The 18,207-nt window shown below is 44.3% G+C and overlaps 1 protein-coding gene across 1 annotated transcript; it reads right to left on the bottom strand.

The window, feature by feature from the left end:
* Positions 1 to 914: 914 nt before the first annotated feature.
* LOC134409161 (adrenodoxin-like) lies at positions 915 to 17,856 on the bottom strand. The gene is made up of 4 exons (XM_063141752.1): positions 17,592 to 17,856; positions 5,253 to 5,377; positions 2,636 to 2,765; positions 915 to 1,455 (listed from the first exon to the last, which is right to left on the bottom strand). Exons 1-4 carry the CDS (start codon positions 17,768 to 17,770, stop codon positions 1,335 to 1,337), a joined length of 555 nt encoding a protein of 184 aa, XP_062997822.1. The 5' UTR covers positions 17,771 to 17,856; the 3' UTR covers positions 915 to 1,334.
* Between the last annotated feature and the right edge of the window lie 351 nt (positions 17,857 to 18,207).

The raw sequence follows: 18,207 nt of genomic DNA, 5'->3' as shown, positions 1-18,207 counted from the left end.
CGTCCTCGTCTTCTCCTTGATTGGGTGGTCGGTAGTAGACTCCGATTATCATGTTCTTTTTATTCCTTGCCCCATTTATTTTAACCCAGACGCTCTCAACGGGGCTCCCAGTCTGATCCACCTGTATTTCTGTGCAGGGATAGGTATTTTTAACATGTAGTGCAACTCCACCTCCCTTTCTATTTCTTCTGTTCTTTTTGAACAAGTTATATCCTTCAATTGCTTTAACTAAGGTGACCCTATGAAAAGGAGGACAGGGCTTCTGTATCTTTAACAGTTGTAGAGAAAAGGGATTTTTAGCGGGTGTCATTTGTACGCATACAGCATCTGGTGAAATTCCCTCTTCATCACAATAGTTAAAGCGCCAGGTGCCCTCCTCTCTTTTGTATCTGGTCAAGAGGGCAGGACTCCTGCAGCTTTAACTGTTATGATGAAGAGGAAATTTCACCAGGTGCTACATGCATTCAAATGACACTTGCTGAAATTCCCTTTTCTATACAACTTTAAAGATACAGGAGCCCTGTCCTCCTTTTCATAGGGTCACCCTAGTTTTAACTGTTGTGATGAAGAGGGAATTTCACCGGGTGCTGCATGCATACAAACAACACCTGCACTTATCCTGACTTGTTTTGTGCTGTGGAGGCGTGTCACAACTGATGGTGGCCCCTGATTGGTCACCAACAGCAGGACAGGGAAGGAGGTGGACCTCCAGGAGCTCCGTTTTTAATTTTTTAATCTGTAAATAAAAAGGGGGAGGGGGAGGGCCATTCCTCTCCCCCTGTTTTTTTTTTAAAATTATCTATAAATGGGAAGCTTCACATTTACAGGTTAAAAACATGGGGGGGGGGGGGGAGGAAACAAGGCAGCCAGAGGGGGATGGAGCAAACCGGCTCTCCTCCCTCTAACCTCCCTCTGACTTCCCCATTCCTCTCTCCCCCTTTTAATTTTTTTTATCTGTAAATAAAGAAATGGGAGGGGGAGAGGAACGGGGCCCATTGCGGCCACTGTGGATCCACCCAGGAGCAAATCCTTCGTCAAGACAAGCCCCATTTCACAGTCACTTATATTAAAGGGTAGGAAATGATTCCTATTTTAGAGACAAACGTGGTACTTCAGTTTCAGAGGTGGGCTTCACAGATCACAAATATTTCATCCCAAATATCAAACTTCAGGATGCAGGGCTGTTTTTGTTTGTTTGCTTGTTTTTTTTAAAAAAAATCAGAATGCACCTCAGTAATTCACAACAAAAACCACTATTTTTTAAAAAAAGAAAGAAATATGAATACAGCAATATTTGCATCCCAGGAAGAGCACTCAGCAGAAGCAAATCCCAGTTATTGTTTGCGTTTCTTCTCCGCTTCCAGTTCTCTCCTGATGTCAGAGGCTTCCGTGGGGACCTGGACTGACATGCCATCCATCCACTTCTTAATGCATACCTGGCAACCGAGACGAGACCTAAAAAGCAGGTGCAAATATCTGAGTTTGCAGGTATACATCAGTCTCCAGGTAGTGAAGGAAGGCAGAGGCGGAGAGATGGTGCCCCCTAACTCATCCCCTAACATGTGGTGCCTGTAGATGATTCTCACCAGGCTCCTCGCCCCTCCTGGGTTATATTTTCTTACAATGTTTTAATTAAAAGCAAAACAGAATTGGGACACAAAGTGAAAAGTGACATTCAGGCCTCCAACTCCATCGCTATTTGGCCTTGAAAGAGTAATTTTATGTTTTGGGACTCAGATCCTGTCTTGATCCATTTCCTCCTATGCCAGTGGCTGAGTACAGTTTTACAAACCTTTTAAAGTTACAACATAAAAATTAATAAGTATCTAAGACCAAGGAAATCCCCTGTCTTGGTAGGTGGAGGAACTGATTCCATGAACCTCCCTGACAGGTGATCCATGCTGTGGAGATGGACCCTGCTGCTCATTGGGTTCCCTGAGCTTCCCTTCTCCAACCTTATACCCTCCAGATACTACAACTCTCAGCAAGCTAATGATTAGTGATTATGGGAGTTGTTGTAGTCCAAAACATCTGGAGGACACCAGGTTGGGAAAGGCTTCTTTAGAGTGTTACGATACAGTATGATCTATTGTCAGCCACACCCTAACCTGTGTTAACAATAGAAAGTAAGTGTAATGCAAATGACATGCACTCTGCCTTGTGCTTTTGCCCAGTATCTACTGGGCTGATAGGAAGTAACTATTCCATATGTATTATTAAAATTAATACATTGAAATTTTGTGCAAAGAAATGCTGGGTTTTGCAACCTGAAGTCTTCAGGCAAGTTAAACCAATAATATATCTTCCTTTTGCATAATTAATTTTGCTGCCCCTGGTGATGAGGTGGGTCAGGGGCCCACGTGAAGCATTCAGGTCCGACCTGCCTGGCTACTGGAAGCTAAGCAAGCTGAAATTTCTACAGTGTCTGAAATTCCACCAGCTATCTTTCCCCCTATTTTAAATTGAATTTGCAACCATAAGGGTGAGAATCGTGCCTTTTTTCCCTTTTCTTTTTTAAGAAAAGGAAGAATATAGCTAAGATTCAGAGAGTGCAGAATTCTGTCCCCATTGTCTCTGTGGTGTGATTCAAAATCACAGAATATACGAAGTCCAGATATAGGCTACTGCAGCTTACGTGTCAGTGAGTCCAAATGCCAGGTCCAGCATATCCAGTTCCTCATCGCTGATGACATCCAGTTTTTTGAAAGCATCCTCCTCAAAGATGAGATGACAAGTGGAGCAAGCCAGTGTGCCTTCACACGCCCCTTAGAGAAAAAGGAAGCATCAGTGCTGAGGCAACTGAGCTTAGACATCTACTAGAATAATTTATATCCTACCTTTTTACAGTCTCAAGATGGCTCACAGTTTTAAAATAAAAGCAACAACATCACAAATAAAGCAAAGAGTAAATACTTAAAATAACAGCAGTTAAACTATTATAAAAGAGGCAGAGCTTAACTAAAAGCATGCTGGAATTAAACAATCTCCATCAAAAGTCATGAAAGCTGCTAAAAAGTCCAGGACAATCAACAGGGTCACACTCGGTCTAGTTCCAGGTGCAAGACTAAGACAGTTTCAACTTAAATAGATCTGATGGAGAGGTGTGGATGGTAAAGGCCACACCCACATGCCACCTCTTGTGGCATTGGGCAGGGGAGGGGGGAAGGACTGGGTTCCCTGCCCTCCCACAGGGGGGATTCCCATAAGGGTTCTCAGGCACCTAGATCAGACCAGCATGGGGGCTGCGACTTGGCCACATCCAGAGTGGCCAAGGGGTTCACATTAGCAGTCCTTGCCATGCTGTGCCCCTGCCCTGTGTTCCTGGCATGTAGTCCAGGTAGGAGGAATTGGACAGCAGGCGGACTGATGACAGTATCCACACCCTTATGCCACCTATTCAAGTGAAAGTCAATAAAGCTGAGGCCAATTCATTATCCCAGATAATGAGCTGCATGTCTAATTTTTTCTCTTTCCAGTTAAACATTGCCCACACAATCTGATTGCCATGTTGTGTGGAGCAACATGAAAGTTAAAGAACAAATTGGGGATGTGTTGCTCTTTCCCAGACACCCTTAAAATGAGTCTGGGTGCTGATTATGATAAAAATAACAAAAGAAGTTGGTAACTGAAGGGTTAGGTTTTGTACTACACAGGGTCTATAAGAAATGAACTGTTATTCAATTAAATGTTTGAGGCAATCTTGCTAAAGATTGTACTTGGATCCTATTTTTTGTTGCTGGTACAAATGGTTTGATCCTTTCTTCCTTGCTGAAGTTCAGCTCTCTTAGGTGATGGGGGTGGGTGGGTTGATCTTGTGCTTTTTAAATTGGTTGGTGGTGTTGCAATTCAAAAAATGAATTGCATGAAATTGGTTTTGCTGCCACCTGCTGGCTCCTTTTTTTCTTTTTTTCTTCTCCCCCCCTTTTTTTTGTGGGGGGGGGGCATCCTAAAAGCAAAAATGAAGACCACTCAACAGACATCTAATAAATAACCGGAAGCTGAAATAAGCATTAAAAAAAATGCAGTGATAAAATTTTCAAGGTGTTAATTGAGCCAATATCTCAAAAAGCCTGTTGAAAGCAAAAACTTTGGACCAGCAGCCGAAAGGCAAACAGCTATAGGAGGGCATTCCAAATTCTGGGCATCGCACCAGAAAAAGCCCTGCCTCATCTTGCACCCACCTGCTATACCTCTGGCAGCTGGAGGGACTAAAGTCTTCACTTTGGGTATGAAGTGATTCTTGAGATACCTTGATCTCAGGCCATTTGAGGTTTTAAATGTCAAATCCAGCACCTTCAATTGAGCCCAGAAACAAATTGGCAACCAATATAGGTTATAAAAAATTGGAATACTAACTCAATAAGCATGTGGATAGGGGTGATTCATTAGACATTGTTTACTTCGACTTCCAAAAGAGTTTTGACAAAGTCCTTCACCAAAGACTCCTGGGCAAACATAGTTGTTATGGGATAAGAGGAGAAGTCCTCTTATGGGTAAGTAACTGGTTAAAAAACAGGAAGCAGAGGATAGGAATAAATAGTCAGTTCTTAGGTTGGAAGGGTATATACAGTGGCTCTCCCAAGGCTCCGCACTGGAGTTGGTACTTTTTACCTTGTTCATAAATGATGCAGAGTCAGGGATGAGAAATCAGGTGGCCAAGTTTGCTGATGACTCAAATTATTTAGGGCAATTAAAGCAAAATGCGATTGTGAAGAGCTTTAAAGGGATTTCTTCAAACTGGGAGAATGGGCATTAAAATGGTAAAGGTAGTTCAGTATACACAAGTGTAAAGTGATGCATGTTTTTCTCCTTCTCTCATAATATTAGAACCTGGATCCATCCAGTGAAACTGAATGGTGGGAGGTTCAGGACAGATAAAAGGAAGTACTTTGTCACCACCAACTTCAAAAGCTTTTAAAAGGGATAAGACAAATTCATGGAGGAGGAGAAGGCTATCCATGCCTATTAGTCAAGAAGGGAATACCAGTTGCTGGGGAATATGACTGGGAGGGTGCTATTGCACTCATGTCCTGCTGTGGGCTTACCAGGCATATCCGCTTGGACACTGTGCAATCAGAATGCTGGACTAAACAGGCTTTTGGTCTGATCCAGCACTGCTCCTCTTATGTTCTTATCTAGCCTACAGGCTCCTGTTGAAACTCTTGTGAGCTCAGCATTGAACAGAATGGCCTGTCTTGAATTTAACCAGTAACTAAACCCTAAGAAAAGGGAGAATGGGTCACATCACTTACCAAAACCATCGATGTTAAGGTTTTGATTCATCACCACTTCCAGCAAGCTTTCTCCTTCCTTAGCTGTAGCTGGCAGTTTCTCTCCATCACGATTAATAAACTGTAACAACACTTTGTCTGAAGAACTGTGGAGAGAGGGGCACCCCAAGATATCAGAACAAGTCCCCTCATCAACATCTCGAAATCACATCTGAGTTGTCTCTCACATTGACATCTGCATGCATCTCCTCTCTGGTCATCTGTTGACTCACCAGGGTCCAGCACTGGAGCCAAAACCATTCTCCTCCCAGCCCCCAAAGATGCCCTGGTCCCCCCCCCCACATGCCAACCACATCACCTCACTTCTGTCTGATTATAAAAATTGCTCCTTTCCTGCTACTGCTAGCAGTGAGGAAAAAATAGTCTATGGAGGTTGGCTGACCATATGTCTGGTTTTGCCAGGACATGTCCGGAAATGGGGGGCCAAAACATGTCCAGAGGGAAATCCCAGTTTCCCCCATTTTGTCTTGGCAAACGCTGTTGCAAACAAAACAAAACAAAAGTGGGGTTTAAGGCCCTCCTCCAGGCTTCCATCCGGGCTCTCGATGGTCGCTGCTGTGACATTGCAGCCCTCCCAGAGCCACTTTAGGCTTTGGCTGGGCGGGCATGATTGCGCCCACCCAACCAAAGGCTAGAACAACGCTGGGGGTGAGGGGCGATGCACATGTTCCTGGACTTCCAGGAATGTGTGCAGCAGCCCACCCAGAGCTGTGCCAAGCTGCTGGAAATGTTAAATGACAGTAAGTCAGAGGCCTCAGCGAATGAGGAGGGGAAGGACCAAGTATTCCTCCCCCTTCCGGCGCCTGCCTGCTTTTTTCCCCTTTCAAGAGCTGCCCCGCATGAAGGGGGTGAGGAAGGGAAATGATGGGAGGATGGGGGAGGAAAGGGAGGCATGGTTGGTGGGTTGGTACTGCGTCCTTCCAGCCACCACCACCCCTGCAAATAATATCTCTCGGCCTCGTCGGGAAGGGGGGGAGGCGTATAATGTGTAAAATAAAATATAATCTTGAAGCCAAGTTCCTGGATTACAGCAGCTGCCCTCTGCATAGTTCTCCTGGAGAGACAAAGGCCCAACAGGGATCTGGATCAAGACTTACTCCCAAGGAAGCATGCATAGGATGGTGGCTGTTTGGTTGCCTGTCGGGAAAGTCAGAGGATGGGAATGCTTTCCTTCATCCCTCTATTTCCCCCTCCCCCATTTCTTTCCGTCAAACTGTGTGTGTGTGTGTGTGGGCGACGATTATTGGAGACAGAGGGATTCTCCCCCTCCCCTTTGAAGGGTACAGGTGGAGGAGGGAGGTTGGCGAAGTTAAAAGTCTATCTCCCGCTGTGTGTTGCCTTTAATTGCATCCTTCCAGTTCAGCCGCCGCAGCCAGGGACTAGTCGTTCTTGCCTATTTTATTTAAAGTTTGTTTTAAGATCACCTGTTTTTCTGTTTCCAGGCTCCCCTTGTTTTGGATGTTGGGTGTAAATAAGCAGTCCTCTCTCCTCATATGCATAGTAAACAATTATTTTGATCAGTCATTTTGAAATAGAATGTATTATTCAAGTCCCTTGCAATTGACTTGCTTCTATGTAAAAATGTGTAAGGTTTGAGCTGCAATGTGGTAGTGACTCAAGATCTATTATAGTTTTAACTGATGTAATGTCTAATAGGTTGTTTGGATAAAGAAATGTATTTTGCAGTCATGCATTTGGGGGGAAATCTGATTAAGATTGCTACAAGGTAATACAAATTAAATTTCTACCTTTTGTTAGGTGGTGGAGAAAGTTATAAATCAAGCAGAACTGTAAAACCTACCAATTTATTAATTTCTGGCCATGTTGCTTTACTAGTTGGTTTGGTTTACTTGTAACTATTGCATGTTGTTTAAGAATTAACTGTTTGTCAATTGTGTATCCTATAATATTTTGGTATGCCAACTTCTGATGCTAGATGAAGATCAAGTTAGAGGGCTTTGCTCACTTACTCACAAATAACTGTCATGGACAGTTATTTGTGAATAAGGGTATCGCAGGGCTCAGTCCTGGGCCCAGTGCTCTTCAACAATTTTATTAATGATTTGGATGAGGAGATGCAGGGAACGCTTATCAAATTGCAGATGACACAAAATTGGGTGGGACAGCTAATACCCTGGAAGACAGAAACAAACTTCAAAGTGATCCTGATAGGCTGGAGTGCTGGGCTGAAAACAACAGGATGAAATTTAATAGGGATAAATGCCAAGTTCTACATCTAGGAAATAGAAACCAAATGCACAGTTATAAGATGAGGGATACTTGGCTCAGCAATATTACAAAAGAGAAGGATCTTGGAATTGTTGTAGATCACAAGCTGAATATGAGCCAACAGTGCGATATGGCTGCAAGAAAGGCCAATGCTATTTTGTAATAGAAGTATAGCTTCTAAATCACGTGAGGTACTGGTTCCTCTCTATTTGGCCCTGGTTAGGCCTCATCTAGAGTATTGCATCCAGTTCTGGGCTCCACAATTCAAGAAGGACACAGACAAGCTGGAGCGTGTTCAAAGGAGGGCAACCAGGATGATCAGGGGTCTGGAAACAAAGCCCTATGAAGAGAGACTGAAACAATGGGGCATGTTTAGCCTGGAGAAGAGAAGATTGAGGGGAGACATGATAGCACTCTTCAAATACTTAAAAGGTTGTCACACAGAGGAGGGCCAGGATCTCTTCTCGATCCTCCCAGAGTGCAGGACACGGAATAACAGGCTCAAGTTAAAGGAAGCCAGATTCCAGCTGGACATCAGGAAAAACTTCCTGACTGTTAGAGCAGTGCGAAGGTGGAATCAGATACCAATGGAAGTTGTGGGCTTTCCCACAGTAGAGTCATTCAAGAGGCAGCTGGACAACCATCTGTCAGGGATGCTTTAGGGTGGATTCCTGCATTGAGCAGGGGGTTGGACTCTATGGCCTTGTAGGCCCCTTCCAACTCTGCTATTCTATGATTCTATGATTCTATGACATAGTGATTTACTTTTAATTGTGTTTGTAGGATTGGAAGTGGTGACTAGTTTTACCAATTGTAATCACTGATGTAATTACCTTTATAAGTTGAATATATGGGTTGTTTGCTTTGATGGTTATAGTTATAACCTTGAGTGGGAGAAAAATATGCACCTTGATGTATGGTGCCCTTGGTGTTGGGATTTATCTGGAATGGATGTTGCAGATAATTCTATGATCAATGAAATTTATTTTCTGAAAATTTGAGCATCCATATTGAGCATATTGAATGACAGTATTGAAATGCATTGGGAAGAAGGGCTATTTATACTTAAGCAGACTTGTAGTCAGAAGTTAATTTATTTTAAGGCTATTGTTGCTCTCCTTTAAGGAAAGAGCCAAGGTAGAGATGTGGGCTATGCAACTTACAGTAATTAATTGTTGGCTTTATATTTATATTTTTATTAACTTTTCCCCACTAGCAGTAGAATCCTATGCATGTTTACTCAGAAGTAAGTCCCACTCAATTCAGTGGGACTTACTCCTTGGTTAGGATTGTAACCTAATTTAGCAGTTAATTTAAAATCATGGCTCTTCATGTAAGGTTTGGGCAGTTGCTTGAGGTGAGGTTATCAGAAATATTTGAGTCTTTGTTTTGTGCACATACTTTTTTGTCCACTCAGTGCATGACCCTGTCAGCTGCCTGGGTGTAACTGACAATTCTGAAAACCACCTTGCTTGGAAGAAACCCCAGAAACAGCCATGACATCTTTTTAAAAAATCTGTGTAGCATATCAAGAATTCCTTAAACACATACTTGTAATGGCTTAGAAAATGATACTTTTCTGCATGTAACCCAAGCAACCTGCAAAATCTAATTGCAGAGTTCAGGAAACTTCTATGCTCCCTCCCCATCTGTGAAAAGATATGATCCAGTTGGGGAAATCAGTTGAAAGGGATCTTATCTCTACTGAGTTTTATCTCCACTGCAGGTCATGGGGTGATTGTAGAAGGTTCTCTGGGTCATATTTTATAGTACTATTAATTTCTTTTGAGAGTTTTCAAGATATTTTTCATTATTTTGTTATTTTACTTTAACTGCTGGAAATAGCAATTTTAGCTTTGTCTTTAAAAAAAAGCCACTGAAAACTAGTAAAGAATGAGGTCATGATGAAAACTTGTGAGAGATTGCCAGCAGTCCTCTGCCTGCTGAGCATTTGGGATTGCATCTTCATTGTACTAAATCTGCTGGAAATGAGCCCTGAGAGAGATCCAGGAACTAAATTAAACTTCCATTGTGAACGTTATTAAAGAGCATTTGTGTATACCAAGTAGAATATACAAATACTGCACGTTTTCTTTGACATGCAGGTAGTTGTATGTATGATAGAAAATGAACTACATATGTTTTGGATACCAAGTTGCATGTGCCATGATTAGGACAAGAAGAAAATAATGGAAAGTGCAAAAGGGAATTAAATCCAGTGTTACACAAGTGGTCTTCCACTCGTGCAATAGGAATTTCTATTCCCCACATGTTCTCAAATCTGCTCTGGAGCAAATTTGGTATATGTGTGTGAATTCAATTTGCCCATGGTGTCCATTCTACTGGTGTAAAGACACAATTGCATAGAACCCAGAATTTCAGATTTGAGGAGGTCACATTAAAAGGGAAGCTTGCATGACATGGGACAGTATCTTTCTTATCCTCAAAATCCTTCCCCAAAATTTACTCCTCTTCTCCCTGCTGCATACTTTCTAGCGCAATTAAGGGAATGGGAGAAAGAGTATATGGAAAGTCTAGGGCAAAGTGTGGCAGTCTCCTACTGTATGCAGTGAATGTTTGCCCCAGGAAACACGTATTGAGCTGCCATGGGATTTCCTTATCAGTGCTTTGTGTGAAACAAGGGTTATAGACAGATTTAAGTTAAGCAACAGCAAAGTGTCCCAGTTTCTGATGCATCTCATTGACTTCAAAAGTCCCATCTTTCACAAGAATATGATTGGCAGATACTGTAGTGCAAGTTATTTGGGGATGATATGCCTTCTATTTATAACAGGAATGAATAACACTGGAGTGTCAAGTTCAGGACGTTATGCGGGGGGTATCTTAGAACTCATTGCAGTTCTGCTTCCTACAGTTATATTCTGTGGGTGGACTGAGGCACTGGCAAAGGAGAAGAGCAAGTCCCTCTTCCTGTAAATAGTGCTAGAGTTACTGTTATTTATATAGCACCATCATTGTGAATGGTGCTTTACAGAGTCTCTGCCCTGAGGAGTTTACAATTTGATGTGATGCTGGTGACTGATGTGACTAACAGAATAATTGTAACTTTTTCTTGTTGCCATAGTTCTTTAATTTCCATAGCCAGTGGTGATATTTTTCTCTCTTTTCATCTTCCTTCTCTGCAACATTTTTGTTATTAGGTATTTCTATGTCAGTGAGGTAGGTGTGTTTTTCTTGGGTTTTTTGTTTTTGTTTTTTACTGTTATGTCTGGTTGAAGTTGAAACCAACTAAGAGGTGCTAGCCTTTAATCCATTTTGTTCCCATGGCTAATGTTTTCAGGGTACTAGTAGTTTATACTCTTTCTGAATGCTTGGTTGCTGGTTTATTGTGCTAGATTTTTCTGTACTTGTCAATTGCTTCATTTGTTCAGTGGTAGCGGTATGCTGATTCCAGTGTTTTCAACATTAAGATGTTATGTAGAACAGGTTTGTCTTGTGTGCTGTGAAATCAGACATGTGACCAAGGCCATGTTTGGGTGGGCATGCCCTCTTGTGGGCTGGGCATGTTGGTGGGCACGCCCCCTTGGGGCATCCTCCTTTTGGGTTTCCAAAATATGGTGAGAGAGGTACTCTGTGCAGCAGCTGAGGAAGGGTGCTACATGGACTGCGCTCCAGTCTCTGTGGGATGACTTTGGGGAGGAGGTTACATCTCTCTCTCTCTCTCTCTCTCTCTCTCTCTCTCTCTCTCTCTCTCTCTGTGTGTGTGTGTGTGTGTGTGAGAGAGAGAGAGAGAGAGAGAGAGAGAGAGTACCTGTGTGCATGCATGTCCCAGCCCCTGAGCTATCATCACATGTAGCCCTCAGGGCTGAAAGTATTGTAACCCTTGCTCTAACTCAGTGGCCCTCTTTAAATAGATACATGTACCTTAAATAGATACACATACTTCTTGTCCACTCCTGGATCTTGTACAAGGTTTTCCTTCCCTTCGAAACCTTCCATGGCCTCGGCTTCTCTCCTCCAACCCTGCCCTACATAGCGGTCTGCTGTTAAAGCCTGACAGATTTGTACCAGCTAACTTCACACCTCCAGCTCCACCACCCTCACTTGCCTGAAGGTTTCCTGCTCCCTCAAATAAGAAATAACCCCTTCAAGGAAATCCCGTACTGTGGGGAGCAGGCGTCCCTTATGCAATATCCTCCTCCAGGGCATCTCCCACATTTGCAGCCTTTATTGCATTTTTGGTTTAGATCAAGAAAAGTCTGGTATATCTTGAATGGTGCCATGAAGGGAACCACACCATATATTTGCACAATATTGCTGTCCCAGTTCACCATCTAGTGACTGTATAATGAAACATATAGAATGGCAGAGAAAGAAAACTCCAGGAAAAAGTCTGTGTAAAGGAGCCAATCTTAAGAATCCAGCAGCAGAAGCCCCAGTAAAAGTGTAGGATCTGATGCACGTGGGGATGTTGGGGGCAGGGTTTGCATGCAAGACCCTGCTGCCTTCTTCATGCATCCATTCCAAATGCCTGAAAAGGGCAAAATGACTTTCTCCCATGCTGCCCATATGCTTGAGCGCCTCCTAGAACCTCTGTGGCCCCAGCGCTTCCTTCCTTCAGGTCCCTCCATGCCCTACACCCTACACAGTCATGCCTTCGGAAATGCAACTGAAATAATTGCCCCTCCCCCTTTCCTTCCAGTTTCCTCCCCTTCTTTGCCACCCCAATGCACAGGTACTGGGTGTGGGGAGATACACACAAGTCCGGGGTAGAGTTGGTGGGCACCATCTAACAGCCCTCGGTTCGCTATATGCCTGTAGGGTGGTAGTGGTGGTGCTCACAACAATCCAAAACCCTTTGCTCTCAAGCAGGCAAACCGTATCCCCATCACTTTACCTCCATCTCAGAAAAAGCTCCACCTTCCTGATGTTCAGTAGGTTAGCTTGCCTTTAAAGACAGAGGAGCAGGGCCAGAAAAAAAAAAAAAAGCTGGCAATATTCATTAACTGTTTGTTCCCTGGACACTGGCTGATAGAACCAAACTACCATTTGCCATAGAAAAGCCACCGCAGTCCAAGTCAGTGCAGAAAAAGCCTAAGGGCGTTATTACCATAAATTCCATCAACACACACTATAAAAAGTTGAACAGGAAGATGTTGAAATGTACATCAATGGAACTATTAACATAAAACCAGGACTTTCCCCATTATCTTCACGTTAGAGCTGTATTTGTATGGCCAGTCTATTTCTGGAACTGAACCGGCCCTTATGGTCAAGCTGTCTTTGCCTTTATTTCTGTAGCCACACTCTGTCATGGGTTAGACAGGTTAACCTAACAACTGTTTGTAGAGTTCTTTAACCCACAGTGTCCAGGTTCATATATCACAGAGCAACTTCTGATCGGGCTAATCAAAGGTTGCATATTTAAAGAGACAGTGGCATGCAATAGGCATGCGCCATGGCAAATTGTGGGTTAATTAATTCATGATTTCCTACCTTTACATCTGAACAGTGAGTAGTAGGTCCATGTTTTGCACCATTACATGAGAGCCGGGATATTAATAATAATATACCTTATCCTAAGTCTGGAAAGAAAAAGAAAAAAGCACCTTGCTGTTGTTCCAGAAGGGGCTTTTCTGCTTGGCCATGTTATCTAAACAAAAAGCATGTGGTTTATTATCTATGTGGTTTCCCTAAAATGTCCTCCAGAATGGAGAGAAGGACCCTTAAAATAGATGGGGTCACATAAGGTTGGTTAAGTGAGGGAGGTGCTTAAAAGGAACTGTGGGAAAGAATTTAGTAAGCGGTCAAACTCCGCAAAGGGACCAGGCAGGCTCACCTGAAACAGGCACCTTCTTAGAATCCTAGAACGGTAGAGTGGGAAGGGGCCCATGAGGCCATCGAGTCCACCCCTCCCATGCTCAGTGCAGGAACCCACCTCAAAGCACCTCTAAGATCAAAGGCCAGAGGATGGCCCCACACTGTTCTTTCAGCTGTGCCCATGGCACATGCTGCACAGCTGGGCTGAAGTTCGGGGAAATACAAACTTTCCTCCCTGGCTGATGTGTCCCTGATACTTCAGGAGCGACCTAATGCTTTCTTTTACACTTTCAGTGGTATTTCAGCATGAGGACCCACTTCACCTAAGATAGGGATGTTATGAGCGTTCAGCCAGGGGTGGCGAACATGTGAATTCATCCAATCAGCAGCACACACATCAGAGCGGGCCCAAGACATTTTGCCACCTGAGGCAAAGAAGAAGAAGATGGTGTGCCTTTCTTCATCACCAATGTTGGGACAGCATCCTCTGCTACACCCGAAGGCGGTAGGCTAGCTCAGGGGTTCTAGGGAAGGCCACGTGGCACACAATTCTCTTCTCCAACACTTTACGGCTGCCTCTCAGCATTTGCCACCTGAGGCAACTCCTTCACTTTGCCTAATGGTAGGCCCAGCCCTGACACCCACCCACCCTAGCCTCGATTGGGCTCTCACTTATTCGCACACACCCCCAGCCTTTGGTGATTCGGCAGCGAAGAGGTGTCTTGGGGCAGCCTGGCTTCTCTTCTGCTGCTCAGCCCGAAGGAGCAGCAGGCTGAGCAGTAGAAGAAGGGAGCCCTCCCAAGGCTGGAGGCAGCCCTCAATGGGGCAGCAGCACATGTGATGCGGAGAGCCTTGCAAGGCACAGATTCAGACCACTCCCCTTCCTGCTAGCCTCAAACTGGGGCTAAGCAGCAGTCTCTGTCTCTCCTCAACCAACACCCCCTCATTGCTCTGGCTTACGCTGACCAGGGCAGGATCTACACTACTGCTTTATAACATTTTATAATGGTTTTGACAACTGTTTAGGCTCAGGACACATTACATAACATAACCATTTTCAAAGTGTTATATCCTGCTTGGTGTAGATCTGGCCCAGGAGGAACAGCATTGGGGCCTTCATTGATCATCAAGTACCCACCCTGCCCTCTTCCTGCTAGAAGGCAACTCTGGAGTGAGGCTTTGGGGCTGTCTTGACCCCGTCTTGTGCGTCCTTGCCTTGCTCTGGAGTAAATAGTCCGGGTAAATCCCTGACTCCCCACCCACCCACCCCCACTGCAGCTTTGGCTGAAAGCCCTGGGTTGGCCATGCAATTGCAGTGGCTTCGTATAATCGATGCCTCACCACCACACGGCCACCCCAGGCCTTTCCAAGCATTGAGACAGTCTCCTGGTGGTAACAGCTGTGCAATAACGTTGCCTATGGAGAATTTGGCTCGAACGAAAGTGCTACAATTCTGGCTCGGGAACCTCAGGAACTGAATTCCTTTTCTTTTTCTGGGCACACCTGACAGCAGACCCCGGAGGACACCCACCCGTGCCATGATTCTCAGGCCACAATCAGGAGACTGCAAATAAAAACTGTATTACTGAGAACATGGCTCTCAAGTTTATCTTGCATATTTTGCATATACCTGTTCATTCGAGACATCACTCATGCAACTAGATATTACTTGGGAGCCAAGGTAAGATTACTCAATATTATATACTTTTCTCTAAGAGTGAGCAAGTTGTGGGAGTGTTGTTTCAATTATGCCAACTTTGCAAACTAGTTAAGTGTCTTTATCCACCAGCCTCTTGAAGACAGGAGGGAGTATCTAGTCCCCTGTCTTTCTTGTTACAAGCTTGAAGATTTACAAGAGCCAACTTTAGGTAAATAATCATTATTAGAGTAAAACCTTGGGCTCAAAAGAAAGGGGGTAGAGCACTAATAGGCATTTGGCAATTATTTTTTCTTTTTTCTGCTTTTCAGGTCTGATAGGAATTCCCTATATCTGCAGCATAAAAAGTTGTTTTTAAATATATATATATATATATATATATATATATATATATATATATATCCACATATCCTTTTTCCACTGATGAAGACCTGTATGGTTGAAACATGTTTGGGGATTTTTGTTTGAAGTTTGATGAATGAATGAATGAATAAGTTTATTATGGTAAAACAACCAGCACTCCAATCAAACACCATACAATTTAACACATCAAACACACACAGTTTGATGTATGTGGACTATTCTGTTTAAATTTTAAATGTATGTATTTTCTTTAAGATTAAAAATATTTTCTACTAATATGATTTTATTGTAATAAGCATAGTTATACCTAAATTTGATATAGTGTTTGTATCAGTTTTCTTAAACGTGCTTTGTTTTCAGGTTTGGTTTTGGTTTAAGATTGCACTTTTTCACATTTCTGTCAACCAAGAGAGAAACCCAGACAAGGCCACCTAAATAGGCCAGTGCGACGCCCCTAACCCACAAAATGGGAACCTGAGGAGTGTGATGGGAAACAGGCCGCCGTGGGGCCTTCAGGATGATTCCCTGCAAGGTTTGTTTTCACAGCTAATCTGGTGGCCTTGCCTGTCCTGGATGCCGCGTCCCTCCATGCTCAAGAGCAGCCGTGGGAGCTGCTGTGCCAAGTGCCGTGGAAGGCAGCTCCCGTCTGCCTGCTCAGCGGCGGCGGCAGTGGCAGTGGCAGTGGCCAGCTCTTCTTCTTAGCTATCACTTCAGTACAGCAGGCTTCAGAGACACACTGCAGCCATCAGCTGCTTGGAGATCATTGCAGCTCTTTCTATCACAGCTCAGCCTAGATAGCTTGTGAATTGCCAAGCCAAAAGGAACTTTTAGCCCCCTGTCTCTGTCCCAGGCAGGCAGCTTGTGGAATGCATAGACCTGCAATGCAGAGCTGACTTTTGTACAGGCCTGATGTAGCATTATCTATGTACAAGGCATTTTGCATAAGCAACAGGGCTGTGCCCCAAGGTGCTTACAGGGTAAGGAGGGTGAGCCGAGGGAAGAAGGCAAGGGAGAGGCAAGGGGGTAGAATGTTGGTCTGTGAGGTGCACAGACTTCTGTTGGGGAAGAGGATGAAGGGGTTCAGCCAAGCCTTAACAGAATGGTCAATTCTGAAGAGTAGGAAGGATTAGCTCCATGCCTGTATTCCAGGAGGAAGTCTCCCAATTTCCAGAGCCTTCGGCTCTGTGCCGTCACACAGCCCTCTGCATTCTGAGATCAACTACATGTCACACCATTAGCAATTGGGTTGATGTTTTTTTAAAAAAGAAGTGCAGGGGGCCAACCTGGATTGGGACCAAAATGGGGTTGGGAAGACAGGTTTAAAAACCTCGACCCCTCTGCCAGGGCCCTGATTCAGATGGGGGGGGGGGTGCACCTGTTTTTTACTCGAAAACATCCATGCAATTGCTAATTGTGTAATGTCTAATTTGGCCTGCGTGAGCGTACCTGTTGGCTGATGCTTTTATCAGAGGCCTTGCTGCTGCCACACGTTGGTTCAGGTGTCCTGCCTTCAGAGGCTTGGCAGGCAGCCTTGGCTGAGATGCTGGCACCTGGATTGTAGAACTCACTCCCAGGCACATCTACCTGGCTGACTCCAACATCTCTGCTTCAGCTGGGTTTCATATTTCCAGAAATGGAGCTATCAGCCATTGGTGGCTTGCTTCTTCATCCCAGCAGTCATCGGGATGGTCCTCTGTGCAACCTGAGACCCTGCTAACACCTGGCGGAGAGTGTCTACAGCAGGCTCCCCTGTTCCATCTTTAGCATTTAACTAAAAACAGCTTCACCAATCCTTTTGCTTTGTTTACCTTCTGCCTGATGAGGAGTTCTGGAGAACCCAGAAATTTGCACACTATTTTTGTGACTTTTGAGCTGGTCTAATACAGGTGTGGATTTTGGAATTTTTCTTATGGCCATAGTGGCTACGTTTGCAAATTTTGGGGGTCATTTGTAAATTGAATTTGTAAGATACCTTGAAGGTACCTTTCGGGCCAAAGGCAGGAGAGTTTTATTTAATTATATTTAAGTACAGCAAGCATAATCTACAGAGGAGTGAGGCGTTCCAGCAGAATGACCTGTACAGAAATCCTTACCTTAAGGCATCATACACAATCTTGTTCAAATAAAGGCATTCAGATTTTTGAGGCTGTGTCTCTGCTTCAGCCTGGGATCTGTTGTGCCAAAGGCCACACAGCCATAAAGCCTGCTGGCTGAGAAAGCAACTAAACATCACTTTCTTCTAGACAGAACTTATGGAAAACAAAGCTCACCTTGTATCCCCAGGGATGTCTTGAAGCTTGTGGGTCTGGCTGGAGCCCCTCCTCACAGGCAGGCTGACCAGCGCCTGGCTGCGATCAGCTATCCCAAAGGAACAGGTGAGCCAAGCTCTGTGCACAGATGGTCCAAGATGAACTAGCCTGGAGACAGGCTGAGCCATCGTGCTGAACATGCCTGATCTTCCCTGGTCCCTCAAGGATTGCAGAGCTAGGGTTTGCTGGCTTGTGAGGCATAAATACTGCTGGCTGAGGGGATGGAGCTGGGCCTGCCTTCCAGGCAAGTGGGCGGGAGAGAGAGTGCACGTCATTAGCAACATGCACACGCACACACACTCCTTTGCTCCCTACCTCCAGAGGGATCCCAAAGAACATCCGACAGCCATATCGTGGTGGAGATGGCTGGATTCCTGCTGTTTATTCTCCTAGAATTCTTGATCACTTACCAACCCCAAACCCCCACTACATTCAAGGAGGAGTTATTGTATCATGATATAAACACAGCTATTCTATAGCTGGTAATGAGTTTTAAAAGATTTAGAAAGATGGCCTTTAAAGGCAGGTCTTACCTTCTAATTGCAGACTCTGAAAAAAGCACAAGGGAGGAAAGTTG

Source organism: Elgaria multicarinata, chromosome 15 (genome assembly GCF_023053635.1).
Source record: "Elgaria multicarinata webbii isolate HBS135686 ecotype San Diego chromosome 15, rElgMul1.1.pri, whole genome shotgun sequence".
Classification (NCBI taxonomy): Eukaryota; Metazoa; Chordata; class Lepidosauria; order Squamata; family Anguidae; genus Elgaria; species Elgaria multicarinata.
The sequence above is the reverse complement of the archived record's forward strand: the minus strand, read 5'-3'. Positions and strand labels throughout refer to the sequence as shown.